This window comes from Saccopteryx bilineata, chromosome X, assembly GCF_036850765.1.
Source record: "Saccopteryx bilineata isolate mSacBil1 chromosome X, mSacBil1_pri_phased_curated, whole genome shotgun sequence".
Classification (NCBI taxonomy): Eukaryota; Metazoa; Chordata; class Mammalia; order Chiroptera; family Emballonuridae; genus Saccopteryx; species Saccopteryx bilineata.
This window is the reverse complement of record NC_089502.1, coordinates 69,636,212-69,656,377: the sequence shown is the minus strand read 5'-3', so window position 1 is coordinate 69,656,377 and position 20,166 is coordinate 69,636,212. Positions and strand designations below refer to the sequence as shown.

The window sequence follows — 20,166 nt, the reverse complement described above, 5'->3', positions numbered from 1 at the left end:
TGGGATGCGGAGGACCCAGGTTCAAGAACCCAAGGTCACCAGCTTGAGCACAGGCTCATCTGGTTTAAGCAAAGCTAACCAGCTTGGACCCAAGGTCGCTGGCTCAAACAAGGGGTTACTCGGTCTGCTGTTGCCCCACGGTCAAGGCACATATGAGAAAGCAATCAATGAACAACTAAGATGTCACAACGAGCCCTGGCCGGTTGACTCAGCGGTACAGCGTCGGCCTAGCGTGCGGAGGACCCAGGTTTGATTCCCGGCCAGGGCACACAGGAGAAGCGCCCATTTGCTTCTCCACCCCTCCGCCGCGCTTTCCTCTCTGTCTCTCTCTTCCCCTCCCGCAGCCAAGGCTCCATTGAAGCAAAGATGGCCCAGGCGCTGGGGATGGCTCTGTGGCCTCTGCCTCAGGCGCTAGAGTGGCTCTGGTCGCAATATGGCGACGCCCAGGATGGGCAGAGCATCGCCCCCTGGTGGGCAGAGCATCGCCCCTGGTGGGCGTGCCAGGTGGCTCCCGGTCAGGCGCATGCGGGAGTCTGTCTCTCCCCGTTTCCAGCTTCAGAAAAATGAAAAAAAAAAAAAAAAAAAGATGTCACAACGAAAAACTGATGATTGATGCTTCTCATCTCTCTCCGTTCCTGTCTGTCTGTCCCTATCTATCATCACTCTCTCTGTAAAAAAAAAAAAAAAAAAAAGAACAAAACCATTTAAAAATATCAAAACCTTTAAAAACAGAGCCACTGATTTTTCAATGTATGATTTAGCCAAGTTGTCAGTTTATTTTTCTCCCCATTGCCTTATGGGTACTTTTTTCACCATAGTATCCTAGACATTTTTTTATATAAACACAAGTAAAAATCAGCACTAATCAAGTACTCAACAGATGATCTGACAAAGAAAAAATCTGGAACTACTGTGTAACAAAAGTAATGATTATGCATAGAATTGCTTGTATTATTTGTCTCACATTAGAAGAGAATTAAGAGTGATTGGGTATTGTAGGTTCAACTCACTCAAGCACTACCTGTCAGAACACCCTTTAATTATGATTATGACTTGGGATGAATAACACTTCAGCCTGAGACAGTTCCAAACACTCACTTAAAGCTCTTTCACGGCCTAGCGTGCGGAGGACCCGGGTTTGATTCCCGACCAGGGCACATAGGAGAAGCGCCCATTTGCTTCTCCACCCCTCCGTCGCGCTTTCCTCTCTGTCTCTCTCTTCCACTCCCGCAGCCAAGGCTCCACTGGAGCAAAGATGGCCCGGGCGCTGGGGATGGCTCTGTGGCCTCTGCCTCAGGCGCTAGAGTGGCTCTGGTCGCAACATGGCGACGCCCAGGATGGGCAGAGCATCGCCCCCTGGCAGAGCGTTGCCCCTGGTGGGCGTGCCGGGTGGATCCCGGTCGGGCGCATGCGGGAGTCTGTCTGACTGTCTCTCCCTGTTTCCAGCTTCAGAAAAATGAAAAAAAAAAAAAAAAAAAAAAAGCTCTTTCATAGTAAATAATCAGGGAGCATCACATTTTTTTTGTTTGTTTGTTTTGTTTTTAACAGAGACAGAGAGAGAGTCAGAGAGATGGATAGACAGGGACACAGGAACAGAGTGAGCATCATATTTTTTAACATTAATTCTCTACCTTTACATATGTGGTTGTTTACAAGGGGTTTTTCACATAGCTTAAAGACACTTCTGGAATTAAATGTTTCAGTTATCTCACTATCTCATCTGGATGTAAGAGGCAAAATATACTGCTCACAAAAATTAGGGGATATTTCAAAATGATTATGAAGCTAGAAATATCCCCTAATTTTTGTGAGTAGTATATTATAAGCAGCTATAAACTCAAAGCTACAACAAATAACAATAGCAACTAATGTGATCTTCCATTATAATACTTGGGCTAAATCAAAATGGTCATAATCACATTAGATGTGGCAGCTCAAGGAGGTATTAATGCCTGTTAAGAACATAAGCTCAAGGCCCTGGCCGGTTGGCTCAGTGGTAGAGCGTCGGCCTAGCTTGCGGACGACCCGGGTTCATATATAGGAGAAGCGCCCATTTGCTTCTCCACCCCTCCGCCGGGCCTTCCTCTCTGTCTCTCTCTTCCCCTCCCGCAGCCAAGGCTCCATTGGAGCAAAGATGGCCCGGGCGCTGGGGATGGCTCTGTGGCCTCTGCCCCAGGCGCTAGAGTGGCTCTGGTCGCAACATGGCGAAGCCCAGGATGGGCAGAGCATCGCCCCCTGGTGGGCAGAGCATGGCCCCATGGTGGGTGTGCCGGGTGGATCCCGGTCGGGTGCATGCGGGAGTCTGTCTGACTGTCTCTCCCTGTTTCCAGCTTCAGAAAAATGCAAGAAAAAAAAAAAAAGAATATAAGCTCAGCCTGACCAGGTGGTGGCGCAGTGGATAGAGCATCGGACTAGGATGCGGAGGACCCAGGTTCCAGACCCCGAGGTCGCCAGCTTGAGTGCGGACTCATCTGGTTTGAGCAAAGCCCACCAGCTTGGACCCAAGGTCACTGGCTCGAGCAAGGGGTTAGTCTGCTGAAGGCCCGTGGTCAAGGCACATATGAGAAAGCAATCAATGAACAACTAAGGTGTCACAACACACAACGAAAAACTAATGATTGATGCTTCTCATCTCTCTGTTCCTGTCTGTCTTTCTGTCCCAGTCTATCCCTCTCTGTGACTCTGTCTCTGTTAAAAAAAAAAAAAAAAAGAAAGAAAGAAAAGAAAAGAAAGAACATTAGCTCAGGCTCTGGCCTGTTGGTTGGCTCATCGGTAGAGCATAGGCCCAGCATGCAGAAGCCCCGGGTTTGATTCCTGGTCAGGGCACACAGGACAAAGGCCCATCTGCTTCTCCACCCTTACCTCTCTCCTTCCTTTCTCTCTCTTCCTCTCCCACAGCCAAGGCTCCATTGACGCAAAGTTGGCCCCAGGGCTGAAGACAGCTCCATGGCCTCTGCCTCAGGCACTTAGAATGGCTCCAGGCCCCAACAAAGCAACACCCCAGATGGGCAGAGCATCGCCCCCTGGTGGGCATACCCAGGGGGATCCCAGTAGGGTGCATAGGGGAGTCTGTCTCTCTGCCTCCCCACTTCTAACTTCAGAAAAATACACACACACACACACAAAAGAACATAAGCTCAGAAGTCAAGACTGGGTTCAATTCCAGCTCCATCAATTACAAGCTGTATAACTTCAGTGCCTCAGTCTCCTCACCTGTAAAATGGGAGATACCAGGTACCAACTCATAAGGTTGTTTCTTGTTTTGGGAATTAATCAAGATTATTCTGGTAAAGATTTAAAAAATCCCTCAATTTTAGTTATAATTCCTCTCTTATTACCATGATCTACAAAAAATTCAAGACTTGTAAGGAAAATTAACCCTGGCACCTAACCTGTGGTGGCACAGTGGATAAAGAATCAACCTTGAATGCTGAGATTACCAGTTCGAAACCCTGGGCTTGCCTGGTCAAGGCACATTTGGAAGTTGATGCTTTCTGCTCCTTTCTCTCCCTCTCTCTCTCTCTCTCAAATAAATAAAATATTGTTTTAAAATTAACCCTGATATAAAATGAGTAACTCTATTCAGAAAGTCTATACATAGTTAATTTGTTCACCCTAAAAAAAGGAAGAAATCCAAAATCAGAAAACCCCATAGTTTTAAATGCAGTTTGTGAGACATAAAAAATGTAAAGGTCATATCTAACTGTAAGTAAACACTTCACGTAGATGTACATGAGCACCTGATAATAACCACCCAACAAGTTGTACTGGGTACCTCCATGTGCCCAATAACTCATATATAAAGGCTTACCATACTTAAGCCAATAAACACAAATTCAGAAACAGAGGCCACAATCCTTACAGAACTAGGGATCTCTAATTTAAGAACTAAAGAGTATTTGTTTTCTCAAGGGAAGGAACACATCTATCTCCTGCTTGTTAATGCAAAAAACAGGCATAAGTATTGCAGGCCCATACCGAAATTCTACATACTAGCTCGAGAGCCCTATAAATATCTACCATCTTAACGTTACCCAAAGGCACATTTTGCCAACTAGGAATGCAATTCTGATCCATGCTCCTTGTGATTTCCTTTATTTTACCACTAGGCAACAAGAACACATCTCAATAGAAAAATTACTTGATTCAGAAGGGATGAAAAGTCAAATGTCCAACTGTCTGAAAAGCAAGCCAGCCACCTGTGTAAAAGTGGTACACATTTCGTATTAACCGAGACTTTTAGATACTATCATGAGGCAAATCGGAAGCACAAGAAAAAGAAAACAGCCTCTACCAGTAAGTGTGCGTGATCTGTAAGAGGTGGCCTAGTACGCACGGCTTCCCTTGCAATATATCTTCCTTTCCACCGAGCCTTGGCCCCATCCGTCAGGAAATAAACGAAAATAAGGTCTAATTACTTTTGCTCGAAATTTGCTCAGAAAGTGGAGAAACATTTGAGATCTGCCTTACCACCCGTTAAAGCCGGACTCGCAAAAAGAAGGAGTGGAGCGAGGCCCTCCAAGCAAGCCCCACGTTCGTATCCCCTCTGCCCAGGCGCAAGCCCAAGGATACCCTTAGGCATCGGAAGTGGAGAAGGAATGGAAATACCTGGCCGGGCTCATGCATTCACCGCCCTCCGAAAAAAGGGCTCGCCCCCGGGGTTCTGCAGAAAGACTGGTGGCGCTTCGCCCTCCGCCAGTCTCCATGCCACCAGGTCGTCCCGAGATCTGACACCCTCGCGCTACCCGCCCCTCCCCCGCTGCCTGCCCGCCGGCCCCTCCCACTAGCTCTTCCCCACGCACTTTCTAGGCCCCGAGATCGGGCCGAGGGGGCCGCCCGCTCCGCCCCCGAGCACCCGGGGATGATTGGGGAGGCCGGGCCGCGCCCCCCCCCCCGCCGCCGCCGAACCCGGGGCCCTTCTCCCCCGGAGGGAACACGGCGCCTCGCCCGTTTCAACAGCACCCAGGCGCGGGCCACCCGGCCCCGACTCGGGACGGGCAGGCACGCAGGCCCAGGCCGCGGGGACCCGCGCGACGGCCGGGCTTTTACCTCATGGGCTCAGCAGTCATGTTTTCGCTTCACAGCGCTGTGGGCTCCGGCGACCGTCGAGCGCCGCGTCGCGCTCCCAGGCGCCCCGTCACGGCAGCAACGCGCCGACTCTCCGTGGTCACGAGAGCTGCTGCCGCTGGGTGCCCCCGCCCCTCGACAGCTCACAGGCCGCAGCCGCTACCACCGCTGCAGGAGCTGCGGAAACAAAGCGACGCTGCCGCTGCCGCCATTTTGTTGGGCCGAGGCTCGGGCAGAAGAATTGGCGCGTCCTCCCTCTTCCTCTTTCCGCCGTCCATTGGCTGCCTCCGCCGCAGGGCGATCTCCGATTGGCTGCGGAAATTCACATTCTTTGGGGGCCTGTTGCTAAGGCGGTCTAAGTCATTTGATCCTCTCCACCTTTTCCGAGGGATTCCAATTTAGTCCCATTGACCTGCAAGTGTTCGCAGCTCCTTTGACTTGATTCTGAGAACGCCTTTGGATGCACCCTCTATTCGTAACGTATTGACAAAACAGTGACAGTAACTTACACTTACTGAGAAATTGCTATTTTCCCAGCGCCAGCCTAAGCTTTATCAGGATTATTTCATGTAATCCTTTGACGCAGACACACGCTTGTTACCTACATTTTCCAGGTGAGGAAACCAAGACGCAAAATCCCACAGGAGTGGAGCGGAGATCTGACCAGACACTGCACTCTATTTTCTTTCTTTTTATTGATTTTAGAAAGAGTAGGTGTAGCGAAACCAGCTGCTTCATTTCAAGGAAAGGAGAGATGCAGAAACACCAATCTGTTACTGTACCTGCCCTGACTGGGGATTCAACCCGCAACCTTCTAGGCAACCTGTACCCAACCTTGTAACCAACGGTGCTATCTGGCCAGGGCACCCTACACTCTTAACCACTGATCCCGTACATTGATCTTAAATATTTTTTTTTGATGTTCCAGATTATCATCAAATGCTTTTTTATGATTACTTGATAAATGTATTTATTGAGCCCTGGCCAGATAACTCGGTTGGTTAGAGCAGTGGTCCCCAACACCCTGGCCACGTACCAGTACCGGTCCGCAGAAAAAGAATAAATAACTTACATTATTTCCGTTTTATTTATATTTAAGTCTGAACGATGTTTTATTTTTTAAAAATGATCAGATTCCCTCTGTTACATCCGTCTAAGACTCACTCTTGACGCTTGTCTCGTAAGTTCGACAATTATATTTTAAAATACCACAGTTTTTACACCGGTCGCATAATTTTATTTTGTACATTTATCCGTCCCACCCTGAAGGTCAGTCCGTGAAAATATTTTCTGACATTAAACCGGTCTGTGGCCCAAAAAAGGTTGGGGACCACTGGGTTAGAGCATCCTCCGGAAGCAGGGAGGTTGCGGGTTCAATCCCTGGTCAGGGCACAGACTAGAACACATTGATGTTCCTGTCTCTCTTGTTCCATCCCCTGTCTCTGCTGGGGAAACAGCTGTGTTAGGCTTTGCTCACTAGTACTTTCCCTGATTAATGCGTGAGCACGTGGCAGCGCGCCAGTGTGGATAGTCTCTGTACTCTACTAGTGCTTACCTGGGGTAGACTGGGGAGTGCTTATCCGCCCCTGTGAAGGGCCATTTTTGCTGTTCATTTGCCTGAGAAGCAGTTTTCCCTGCGGGTTTGCTCCTACAGGTTGCGAGACTCTATTAAACAGGGATGCCCCAGGGCTTTCCCGCTCTGCTTCCTGGTTCCTCTATCTGCCCTAATCCAATGCCTGGTCTCTGTCACTGGCATTACACTCTCTCAAAGATCAATAAATGGAACATTTTTTTTTTTAATTTTTCCTTGGAACATTTTTTTAAATGTTTTATTTATTGATTTTTGAAGAAAGAGAGAGTGAGAGAGAGAAACATCAGTTTCTTGTTCCACTTATTTATGCGATCGTTGGTTGCTTGTTGTATGTGCCCTGACTGGGATCAACCGCAACCTTGGCCTACTGGGAGAATGCGCTAACCTATTGAGAACCTGGCCAGGGATCTCATCAAGTGCTTTGCTTACCTAGCTGTTTTATGTATAATATTCAGCGTGCCACCTTTCCTAGATGTTTTATATATAATTTCCAGCATGCCATATGTACACACACACACATATATGTACATAAAAGTGACATAATACCAACTTGAGATCTGCATACAGTTCTTTCAATATTAAATAACCTCTAAACTGTGGCTTGGAACACACACACACACACACAAACACACACACACACAATTTCCACAATCTAATGTGATGTTTAGCTTACAAACCAACCAGTCCAGGTCTGTTTCCTCATTAGAGAAATATGGCTGGATAATCTCTACTTTTATGTTTTATAATTTAATTGTCTATTGGTAATCTCTTCAAGTCACAAGTCAGTACTATAAAATTGAATTGTTCCAGTATTTTTCCAAGTGTATTTTGCCATATATGTTTTAGTTCACTCTGTTTACTTCTCTTGAAATTTGCACAAACTCCATTTTTAAAATATTGATATTAGATACAGAGGAAGGGGAGAGAGAATAAGAGAGGAGGGAGGAGAGACCAGAACATCAAACTGTTCTTGTATGTGCCCTGACTAGGGATTGAACTGGCACCTCTGTGCTTTGCAATAATGCTCTAACTGAACTATCCAGACAGCCCTATAATAACCCCTTTTGTGTTTAGGTGACAGGGTTGCTGCTTTCTACTGGAATAACAAGTGATGAGCCTTTTTTGAATGGAATACTTTGATAATCTGATAGGCTCAGGCAACTTATTTTTTTTTTTTTTTTATTTTTTTAGATTTTATTTATTCATTATAGAGAGGAGAGAGAGAGAGAGAGAGAAGGGGGAGGAGCAGGAAGCATCAACTCCCATATGTGCCTTGACCAGGCAAGCCCAGGGTTTCGAACCGGCAACCTCAGTGTTTCCAGGTTGACGCTTTATCCACTGCGCCACCACAGGTCAGGCTCAGGCAACTTATTAATTGGAGAACCTTGTACACATTTCAAGTCATCTTTCAAATATTCAGGTACCATTGCCAACTGTAGAAACCAGCCTTCTGTGTCTCGTATACTGATTTTCTTCTTGTCTTCCATGCATTAAAATATCACTTAAATATACAATTCACAGAAGTTTTATTTTTCTCCCCAGTAAATGCAATTAATTTGAAAGGAGATCCACTTCATTATAAGACAGCTATTTTAAAATAGCTCTTGGTGACAGGACTTCTTAACACTAAGCAATTTTAAGTGACAAATCACACAAATAGAGAAAAAATAACAAAATGTTAACCACAGAATTTTTAAAATGTACAATAACTCACTATATTTATTTATTATAAGAAAGAGAATTTCTTTACTATTAAAGGATGACTAACAAAGTTTTACTTATATATCACTTTTTTGTGGCAGAGTCAGAGAGAGGGACAGACAGACAGAAAGGGAGAGAGATGAGAAACATCAATTCTTCGTCGCGGTTCCTTAGTTGTTCATTGATTGATTTCTCATATGTGCCTTGACCGGGAGGCTACAGCAGACCGAGTGACTCCTTGCTCGAGCCAGTGACCTTGGGCTCAAGCTGGTGACCCTTGCTCAAACCAGATGAGCTCACACTCAAGCTGGCAACCTTGGGGTCTCGAAGCTGGGTCCGCCACATCCCATTCCGATGCTCTATCCACTGAGCCACTGCCTGGTCAGGTGATATATCACTTTCAGTTGATGATTCTCAATGAGTTTCATTCAGCTGTATTTTAAAGATTTTATGTACTGATTTTATAGAGACAGGAGAGAGAGAGAGCAAGAGGTAAGTAGCAGGAAGCATCAACTCGTAGTTACTTCTCACATGTGCCCTGACCAGACCATATGAGCCCAGGATTTCGAATCAGTGACCTCAGCATTCCAGGCCGACACTTTATCCACTGTGCCACCACAGATGAGGCAACTCAGCTGTATTTTAGGAAAAAAATCAATGGTACACATCTCTTTCACATTTTTTAAGTCAAATTGACACAGAAATCAACATAGAATTCTTTCTTGAATTTTTTATCATAAGAGTATAATTTGTGACTTTGTTTATTTGCTTTGGAAGAAAGACAAGGTAAATTACATTTAAGAGAACAAGTTAAGTGAGAAATAGATACTCTCATAATTTTTAAATAAGCACCATCACAAGTTCTATTTTATGTCAAATGTACAATGCCATGGAAATATCTATGAAGTGTTTAGATGCATAGATCCTTAATCCAGATATTTACTAATAGAAATTTATCCAACAATTATGTTCTACATGTGAAAATTAGATGGTTGCAAGACTGTTGACTGCAGCCTTGTTTGTTAAATCAAAGTGACAGCCTGACCTGTGCTAGTGCAGTGAGAAAAAGCCTCAATCTGGAACACTGAGGTCGCCGGTTCGAAACCCTGGGCTTGCCTGGTCAAGGCACATATGGGAGTTGATGCTTCCAGCTCCTCCTCTCTCTCTCTCTCCTCTCTGAAAATTGAATAAATAAAGTCTTTAAAAAATAAAAATTTTAGCCTGACCTGTGGTGGCGCAGTGGATAAAGCATCAACCTGGAAATGCTGAGGTTGCCGGTTCGAAACCCTGGGCTTGCCTGGTCAAGGCACATATGGAGTTGATGCTTCCTGCTCCTCCCCCCTTCTCTCTCTCTGTCTCTCTCTCTCCTCTCTAAAAAAAATTAATAAATAAAATAAAAATAAAAAATAAAAATTTTAAAAAAATCAAAGTGACATAGATGTTTCTCAGTTAGAGACTGATTAATTAAATTATTCTATCCATGCAACAGAATACCATACAGCTCCTTTTTTTTTTTTTTTTTTCTATAGGGACAGAGAGTCAGATAGAGGGATAGATAGGGACAGACAGACAGGAACGGAGAGAGATGAGAAGCATCAACCATCAGTTTTTCGTTGCGACACCATAGTTGTTCATTGATTGCTTTCTCATATGTGCCATAACCGCGGGCCTTCAGCAGACTGAGTAACACCCCCCCCCCCCCCCGCTCGAGCCAGTAACCTTGGGTCCATATTAGTGAGCTTTTTGCTCAAACCAGATGAGCCCGCGCTCAAGCTGGCAACCCCGGGGTCTCGAACCTGGGTCCTTCCACATCCCAGTCCGACGCTCTATCCACTGCGCCACCGCCTGGTCAGGCCCATACAGCTCCTTAATATAAATATTTCTCAAAAAACCAGTTGTGGCCCTGGCCGGTTGGCTCAGCGGTAGAGCGTCGGCCTAGCATGCGGAGGACCCGGGTTCGATTCCCGGCCAGGGCACACAGGAGAAGCATCCATTTGCTTCTCCACCCCTCCGCCGCGCTTTCCTCTCTGTCTCTCTCTTCCCCTCCCGCAGCCAGGGCTCCATTGGAGCAGGGATGGCCCAGGCGCTGGGGATGGCTCTGTGGTCTCTGCCTCAGGCGCTAGAGTGGCTCTGGTCGCAACATGGCGACGCCCAGGATGGGCAGAGCATCACCCCCTGGTGGGCAGAGCGTTGCCCCCTGGTGGGCGTGCCGGGTGGATCCCGGTCGGGCGCATGCGGGAGTCTGTCTGACTGTCTCTCCCTGTTTCCAGCTTCAGAAAAATGGAAAAAAAAAAAAAACAAAAAAAACAGTTGTGTTTCTATGCACTAACAATAATCAATCCAAAAGGAAATTAAGAAAACAATCCCAATCCCTTTTACTAAACTTGACAAAGGTTCAGTAAATTCTTACCATCAAACTGATGAATTATTATTTATAATTCAAGTTTGCTGAAGTGATCACTGTCTACATTGGTTCAGTTTTTAAGTTAAGGGACCCCTGGCCAGGAGCTCAATTGGTTGCATCCTGGTCCCAATCCACCAGTCAACCAATGCATTTTTACTGACGGAGTGGCTCCATTCCAATCAATCAGGACAATGCTTTTTGGATTAATAACACTGGGAGTATTTGGAGTCACATTTGCATAAGAATGTACCAATCAGGGGCCGGGTTGGGACTAGCTTTATATAAACCAGCTTCATCCCAGTCTTAAATTTCCATGGAAGATTATGTTTCCCCAGCTGGAGCTGCAACATTGGCTGAAGCTGTAACACTGGAATGGCAATACTGGAGCTGAAATACTGAAGGGGCTTGGTCTTAACTGCTTGGACTAAGCCATTTCACCTGAGCCTCCTTACCCAAACTGAAGCCACTTGGGCTGTGCTGTTTCACACCTGAGCTATCTCAGAGCCATGCTATTCCAGAGCAGAGCTTTTACACAATTGAGCCGTTTTTACTGAATAAAGTCTCCTTCTTCACCGCATCCCAAACTGAGGATTCCTATGGGCATTGAATCGGTGACAATGATCTTCATTTGACTTGGCCAAATGATTTTCAACAAGGATGCCAAGGAAAAGAGACGGTCTCTTTGGTGCACCCTGGGCAAAGGACAGTCTCTTCAACAAATAGTGAGAAAACTTGATATCCACCTTCAAAAGAGTAAAGCTGGACCCTAACTAACACCCAGCGAGCAATGGCTAGTTCATTTGTCATTCAGTATTTTCCTTTTTTTTTTTTTTTTTTTTTTTTTGTATTTTTCTGAAGCTGGAAACGGGGAGAGACAGACAGACTCCCGCATGCACCCGACCGGGATCCACCTGGCACGCCCACCAGGGGGCGACGCTCTGCCCACCAGGGGGCGATGCTCTGCCCCCCCCCCCGGGGCGTTGCTCTGCCGCGACCAGAGCCACTCTAGCGCCTGGGGCAGAGGCCAAGGAGCCATCTCCAGCGCCTGGGCCATCTTTGCTCCAATGGAGCCTTGGCTGTGGGAGGGGAAGAGAGAGACAGAGAGAGAGAGGAAGGAGGAGGGGGCGTGGAGAAGCAAATGGGCGCTTCTCCTATGTGCCCTGGCCGGGAATCGAACCTGGGTCCCCCGCACGCCAGGCCGACGCTCTACCGCTGAGCCAACCGGCCAGGGCTCATTCAGTATTTTCAAGAACACCCTGTGCACAGCTGCCTTTCTGCCCTGAGAGGTTAACTGAGTTAGGGAAACTGAGGGTATCCTTGTGTCATTCCTCCAGGAAACCCACAGACAGGATCAAAAGAGAGAAATACAATTTGTTGGGAACAGGGTCTGCTCTGCTCTGAAACCAGCTACCCACACTGGGAACACTGACTGCCGTCTTCAAGACTGCCACATCAAAGCAGACAGGATGCGACAAGGCTCCAACAGCACAGAGCTCTGCTATGCGTGTTTATGTTTCCTTATTCTTCACTTGTTTGCTTTAAACTTTTGACTATTTCCCAGAGTTCGAACAAAGTTGATTCTGAAAGTTTTTGTTCTTTTTTTTTTAGAACACAAGAGAAGGCAGAATGGCTACACCACACTTGCTTTATTTATTTATTTTTTTATGCTTTTAGAGAAGAGAGAGAAAGAGAGAGAGAGAAGGGGGAGGAGCAGGAAGCATTAACTCCCATATGTGCCTTGACTAGGCAAGCCTGTGGTTTCGAACCAATGACCTCAGCATTTCCAGGTCGATGCTTTATCCACTGCGCCACCACAGGTCAGGCTCATTCATTTTTAAGTGCTTTTTTTTTTAAAGATGTTTATTTATTTTTTAAATTTTATTTATTCATTTTTAGAGAGGAGAGAGAGAGAGAAACAGAGAGAGAGAAGGGGGAGGAGCAGGAAGCATCAACTCCCATATGTGCCTTGACCAGGCAAGCCCAGGGTTTCGAACCTGCGACCTCAGCACTTCCAGGTCTACGCTTTATCCACTACGCCACCACAGGTGGCAGTGCTTTTATAGATGGAACAGACCCTCCAAGCAGTTTACTCTGCCAACTTACTGACTTGGCTCTTTTTGGCTCTTCACACTACTATATAAAATTTAAAATCAGTATTTCAATCTTCACATACACACAAATATCTGCTGGAATTTTATTGGAATTTATATGAAAATGTAGAGTTTTACAATACTGAGTTTTTAAAATTCTATGAGCAGGGTAGATCCTTAATTTATGTGCTCTTTAATTTCTCTAACAATGTTTTGTAGTCCTCAGTGTATGTCCTGTATATCTTTTATTACATTGATTTCTAATACTATCTCCATCTGAATTAATATTTGAGAGAACTAGCTAAGTAGTCATTATCAGGGAATCTGTCTTCCTTTCTTCTGATAAGCTGTTGGGACATTTTTGTTGTTTTTAGAGAAAGAGAGATAAGAAGGGAGAGAGATAAGAAGCATCAACTCATAGTTGCGTCATTTTAGTTGTTCATTGATTTCTTCTCATTCAAGCCTTCGCCAGGGGGAGGCAACTGGCTCCAGCCAAGCCATTAACCCCTTGCTTACTTAAAGCAGTGAATTTGGACTCAAGCCAGCGACCATGATATCAGGTTGATGATCTTGCACTCAAAACAGATGACTCCATGCTCAAGCCAGGGACCTCAGGGTTTCAATCCTAGGATTTCTCCACTACAATACCACCAGTCTGGCATAATCTAATATGTATAACACTATAGCAAAATGGTAATGCTGTTATTCTAGTATTTATTTTGTATATTACCAAAATATTGTCATTTTATAATTGAATGAGATAAGATTGTCCTAGTTATCTACATGTTGTCCTCAGATGTTGTTACACCTGAAAAATGGCCAGGAACCAGAATTAAGGATTCTTTGTAATTCTGGTTTGAGTCTTTCCAACTAGAGTGATGAAGAAAGAAAATCTTGCCTGACCTGTGGTGGTACAGTGGGTAAAATATCGATCTGGAACACTGGAGTCACAAATTTGAAACCCTGGGCTTGCCTGGTCAAGGCACATATGGGAGTTGATGCTTCCTGCTCCTCCACTTCTCTCTTTCTCTCTTTTCTCCCTCTAAAATTAATTTTGGTCAAATAAGTTTGTAAATATGATATATAGGTTTGCTCACTTATAGTTTGCATTGGGTGTGGGGGACAGGCTGTAAGCAGGCAGAGTCTGCTAAGGCAGGGGTCGGGAACCCTTTTGGCTGAGAGAGCGTTGAACACCACATATTTTAAAATGTAATTCCGTCCTGACCTGTGGTGGCGCAGTGGATAAAGCGTCGACCTGGAATGCTGAGGTTGCTGGTTCAAAACCCTGGGCTTGCCTGGTCAAGGCACATATGGGAGTTGATTCTTCATGCTCCTCCCCATTCTCTCTCTATCTCTCCTGCTCTCTCTATATATAATAAAAATGAATAAATGAAATCTAAAAAAGTAAATAAATAAAATTTTTAAAATTTTATTTATTTATTTATTTTTAGATTTTATTTATTAATTTTAGAGAGAGGAGACAGAGAGAGAGAGAGAAAGAAGGGAGGGAGGAGGAGAAAGCATCAACTCCCATATGTGCCTTGACCAGGGAAGCCCAGGGTTTTGAACCGGTGACCTCAGTGTTCCAAGTTGATGCTTTTACCCACTGAGCCACTGCAGGTCAGGCTAAATAAAAATTTTTTAAAAAATAAAATAAGGCCCTGGCCGGTTGGCTCAGCGGTAGAGCGTCAGCCTAGCGTGCGGAGGACCCAGGTTCGATTCCCGGCCAGGGCACATAGGAGAAGCGCCCATTTGCTTCTCCACCCCTCCGCCGTGCCTTCCTCTCTGTCTCTCTCTTCCCCTCCCGCAGCCAAGGCTCCATTGGAGCAAAGATGGCCCGGGCGCTGGGGATGGCTCTGTGGCCTCTGCCCCAGGTGCTAGAGTGGCTCTGGTCGCAACATGGCGACACCCAGGAGGGTCGCAACATGGCGACGCCCAGGACGGGCAGAGCATCGCCCCCTGGTGAGCAGAGCATCGCCCCTGGTGGGCGTGCTGGGTGGATCCCGGTCGGGCACATGCGGGAGTCTGTCTGACTGTCTCTCCCTGTTTCCAGCTTCAGAAAAATGCAAAAAATAAAAAATAAATAAAAAAAAATAATAAAATAAAATGTAATTTCGTGAGAGCCATACAATGACCCGTGTATGTTATGTATTATCCAATAAAAATTTGGTGTTGTCCCAGAAGACAGCTGTGATTGGCTCCAGCCACCCAAAACCATGAATATGAGTGGTAGAAAATGAATGGATTGTAATACATGAGAATGTTTTATACTTTTAATGTTATTTTTTTTATTAAAGATTTGCCTGCGAGCCAGATGCAGCCATCAAAAGAGCCACATCTGGCTCATGAGCCATAGGTTCCTGACCCCTGCCCTAAGGCTTAGTTTTAAGACTAAGCCTTTCTCGGCCCTGGCCGGTTGGCTCAGCGGTATAGCGTCAGCCTGGTGTGCAGGAGTCCCGGGTTCGATTCCCGGCCAGGGCACACAAGAGAGGCGCCCATTTGCCTCTCCACCCCTCCCCCTCTCCTTCCTCTCTGTCTCTCTCTTCCCCTCCCGCAGCCGAGGCTCCATTGGAGCAAGGATGGCCCGGGCGCTGGGGATAGCTCTGTGGCCTCTGCCTCAGGCGCTAGAGTAGCTCTGGATGCAACAGAGTGATGCCCCAGAGGGGCAAAGCATCGCCCCCTAGTGGGCATGCCGGATGGATCCTGGTCGGGCGCATGTGGGAGTCTGTCTGACTGCCTCCCCGTTTCCAGCTTCAAAAAAAAAAAAAAAAAGACTAAGCCTTTCTCACCCTAAGTGACTGTGTATCAGAGACTTCCTTGTTTGTATATTGAATTAAAGGATTTGATTTCTACACTATAAAATGGGGTAGACCAGGAGCTCGCTCTCTCTTGGTTCCTGAGATTAGCATTAGACAGGAGGGCAGAGAAAGGCCACATGGAAGAGAGGAGAAGCAGCTAAGATGGCTGAGTGCTGAAGGAGAAGCCAGTTTGTGCAGAGTTTGTGCAAGGAGAAGGAGTGGGGAATGTAAGGTCGATGGATAATGGGGAAAGGTCAGGCCCGGGAACTTTGGCTAGGACTGCCCACAACCAAGCAGGCCAAAGGAAACTTCCCAGGAACCCTTTGGAAAACAACGATCATCTGCCAGCCAGTGAGATTTCACCACGTCATATTAGCTCGACCACCCTAGGGACCCTTTAAATATCTCCTACACAGGTCACCACTTGCGACTTCCCTGGCCTCCATCTTTCCTTCAGGCCAGGGAACCATGCCGGGTGGGATGGCTCTGTACTCAATAAAGCCTTTTACTATTCCACACTTCATGGCTCTGGCCCCTTTCTTCCTTCTCGGCGGGGAAAAATACCTTACATTTTGGTGCCAAAAACCCAGGAGGAGTTTGAAGTCTGCAAGGACTGCTCCTCTCCTTTTCCCCTCTGAGAAAGAACCAGGATCTCCGACCTTCCGCCCATTTCGGCGCACGTTGCTGTAAGTTCCCTGCCTCCAGCCTTCCCCTCAGTTCTTTCCACCGAGACTCTCTGTCCGAAACCGTAGCTACGTCAGGGAAGTCTTTTCCATTCTGAGTGAGTGTGCTTCTGGAGATGTCTGGAGCACATCCACTTTACCTTTTCTGTCCATGGCCAGACCTTGAGTTTTAGAATGCTGGGTACTCAAATCTGACCACTCCGAGGACTGAGCGCAGCTGTGGGGGCACAGGAATCTCACTCCTTAAAGAAGAAGAAACTGTTCTTCTCCGCTGTGGCCAGGCCACAGAACCCACTGAATTAGCCTCCTGAAGGGACTTTCGGTGTTAACACCCTCACCAATTTAAGTATCACCAAAAAAGCTGGGAACTGATTGGAGATCTCTTACATTCACGGCTTCTAATTATTCATGCACCTGTCCTTAATCTCTGTGCTGCCTGTTCCACTGCGCAGGCCATTTTCTGGCCAGAGAAACCTCACCTAAAACCTCCACTCCCTTCTCCGCAGACTCCCAACTCTCTCCCCATCCTGCCTGACCCCCGGGATCGCCTCTCTCTCTTGGGACTTCTCTCTGGTCCCTCTGTGGACCTCTTTTCGCTCGGGTTTCTTCCCTCTGAGAGCCCCCTCCCCCCTTCACAAAATTCTGTTTCTTATTCACCACTACCACTCTCTTTCTCCTCCCCTGCTGGCCAGGGGCCCCTCCCTTCTCCATTGTGTTCTTAAGTGCCTCCTCCATCAGGCCATTCTCCACCTACTATTGGCTCTTACACTGATTTGCAGGACCCCAAGGCCCAACTGCAATTTTCTTACAGGAAGTTCTGGCCCTGTCCTTCCTCTAGCTCCAGCATTTCCTGCAAGATCTGGGTGCCGGGCTCCCCACGAGCCCCCTTCCTCTTATTCCCAACCCCCACACCCCTATCCGGGACCTGTGAACACAGCATTTAACGTTTTTAACGGTCCCAACTAGTAGAAACAGGCCAAGGCTGTTCGCCAGGCCCACATGCAGCAGAAGGTAATGCTCCAAACCCCGGCTCTTGTGGCAACCCTGAGGCCAGTAGAACAACAGAAGCAAGGCACAGGAAGTCCCCAACCCAAGTCCAAGCTGCAAAGAGAAACCCCACCAGCAGCTTGCTTTAAGTGTGGCAAGCAGGACCACTGGTCCCAGCAGGGCCCCTGCTGGTGGCTGCCCACTGAGCCCTGCCCTGACTGCAAACAGCCCAGTCACTGGCGGAGTGATTGCCCCTTTGGGCAACAAGTTTTTCCTCAATGCCTCTATATGGAGAACAAGCCGCCCAAATGGGAAGGCCAATCCAGCCAGGTGGATGCATCACTCAAACTCCTAGGACACTGGCCCTGGCTGGTTGGCTCAGCGGTAGAGCGTCAGCCTGGCATGCGGGGGACCCAGGTTCGATTCCCGGCCAGGGCACATAGGAGAAGCGCCCATTTGCTTCTCCACCCCCCCTCCTTCCTCTCTGTCTCTCTCTTCCCCTCCCACAGCCGAGGCTCCATTGGAGCAAAGATGGCTGGGGCGCTGGGGATGGCTCCTTGGCCTCTGCCCCAGGCGCTAGAGTGGCTCTGGTCGCGGCAGAGCGACGCCCCGGAGGGGCAGAGCATCGCCCCCTGGTGGGCAGAGCGTCGCCCCTGGTGGGCGTGCCGGGTGGATCCCGGTCGGGCGCATGCGGGAGTCTGTCTGTCTCTCCCCATTTCCAGCTTCAGAAAAATACAAAAAAAAAAAAAAAAAACCCTCTTAGGACATGGCCTGGACTCGGAGAACCCAGGGTATGCTGCAACAAGTGGGTAAGTCCATCTCATTTCTTTTTTTTTTTTTTTATTTTATTTTATTTTATTTTATTTATTTATTCATTTTTAGAGAGGAGAGGGAGAGACAGAGAGAGAGAGAGAGAGAGAGAGAGAGAGAGAGAGAAGGGGGGGAGGAGCTGGAAGCATCAACTCCCATATGTGCCTTGACCAGGCAAGCCCAGGGTTTCGAACCGGCGACCTCAGCATTTCCAGGTCGACGCTTTATCCACTGCGCCACCACAGGTCAGGCAGTCCATCTCATTTCTTGTGGACACGGGAGCTACCTTCTCTGTTTTGCCATCACCCTCTGAACCTCTAATTCCGTCACAGGTCTCGGTTATGGGAATGGATGGGACCCCTTCCTTTCCTCTTTTTACGCCACTCCTGACATGCAGTTTTGCCTCAAGCTTGCCTCCTTACAGGACCACTGGCAGTCGGAACCACTGGACTCCATCCATCTCCAGCTTACCAAAAGGCTGGACCCTGCAAATCCCCCTATTACTCCTCTTTTTTTTTAAATCCTTACAGGACCACATCTGCGAAGTTTCTCAACACATGGCCACACAGATGTTCCTCCTGACACCCCTCAATCTCCCCCTCCCCATGACGCCCCTAATCAGCAAGAAATAGCCAGACGAATAAACGGTGCCCCTTTTCTATTTAACACAAAAGGTCAGAATGTAAGGTCAGTGGATAATGGGGAAAGTTCAGGCCCGGGAACTTTGGCTAGGACCGCCCACAACCAAGCACGCCAAAAGAAACTTCCCAGGAACCCTTTGGAAAACAGCAACCGTCTGCCAGCCAGTGAGATTTCACTACGTCATATTAGCTCAACCACCCTAGGGACCTTTTAAATATCTCCCACACAGGTCACCACTTGCGACTTCCCTGGCCTCCGTCTTTCCTCAGGGCCAGGGAACCTCACCGGGCGGGATGCGCTGTGTACTCAATAAAGCCTTTTACTATTCCACACTTCGTGGCTCTGGCTCCTTCCTTCCTTCTCAGCGGGGAAAAATACCTTACAGGGAACAGAGGTGAGGTAGAAAACTTTGATTCTAGGAAACTTGGATAAGTCAGTGGCTTTGGGAGCCCTGAATGGAAAGGGAAGTGTTTTCCCACTGTGTGTATTTCTTGCCCGCCGGGTGCAAGCTAGTATAAAGATGATGGCCCACCAGTTCTTGGCTCTGTTGTTTCATTACCGTCTGTCTGAATCCAATGCAAACCTGCACAGGCCAGGCGGCTGTGATGGAGGCCGTGGATACTGGCTCTACAATGAATAAAGCCTTTTTAAAAATGTAAGGCCAGGGACTGCCATCATGGCCATTCACATGCAGGTTCTCATTGAATTTGGGCAGACAGTAAAGAAATGGTGGAGTCAGAGGATGGTGGGCCATTCTCTTTATTGGTGTCTCACCAAGACAGGCAGGCCACCAGAAAAGCCAAGGGAAAAGCAGAAAACCTGCTTTTCCCATGGAGGGCAAGGGATCAGGGTGGAGAGAAAAGGAAATTCTCCTGCAGCTCTCACTGGTGGGGACAGAATCTCCTGTCCAGTAAAAATTAGCATAACAATGGCACTTCCCAAGCTGGAAAGTAATTAGTCCTCTCACCTATGCAGAGGCCATTTTCAACAGTAAAAGTGAGCAAAACCAGAAAATACAGATATTATAAACTTACTTGCTTAACAAAAAACATTAAAAAAACAAATAAAATCTTTTTTTTTTTTTTAGAAAATCTTGATTAAGGTAAAAAGAGGTCAGGATTTTGACAATAAATTTGACATTCAAAGGGAAGAAAGGACAGAAAGAGGAGGAAGTTGAACCATGGAGTAAGAGTAGTTGGGTTTTCAGGGATCCTGGAATAGGTCCTCGAAGACTGATTCCCTCCTTTTTCCTTTGCTTTCATTTTATTTTATTTTACTTTACTTTATTTTATTTTATTTTATTTAGTGAGAGAGAGAGGGACATAGAGAGAGACACAGAGAGAGAGACAGAGAGAGAGATAGAGAGAGGGACAGACAGGAAGGGAGAGAGATG

The 20,166-nt window shown here is 47.0% G+C and overlaps 2 protein-coding genes across 7 annotated transcripts in view; one reads left to right on the top strand and one right to left on the bottom strand.

Moving 5' to 3' along the window:
• ATRX (ATRX chromatin remodeler) overlaps positions 1–5,311 on the bottom strand; it is a 214,380-nt gene extending 209,069 nt beyond the window's left edge. For 4 of the 6 annotated variants that reach the window (XM_066250415.1, XM_066250416.1, XM_066250414.1 and 1 more), the window contains exon 1: positions 5,050–5,311. Coding sequence is in view for 3 of the 6 variants with exons in the window: in XM_066250412.1 (XP_066106509.1) it covers positions 5,050–5,069 (20 nt within the window). In the remaining 3 variants the exon portion in view is untranslated. Of the gene's footprint in view, positions 1–4,608; positions 4,720–5,049 lie in introns of those variants that run through there. The other 2 variants (XM_066250411.1, XM_066250413.1) reach the window with 1 other exon arrangement.
• Positions 1–20,166, top strand: part of ATP7A (ATPase copper transporting alpha) — a 554,573-nt gene that overhangs the window by 330,027 nt on the left and 204,380 nt on the right. The gene's annotated exons all lie outside the window — the stretch shown is intronic.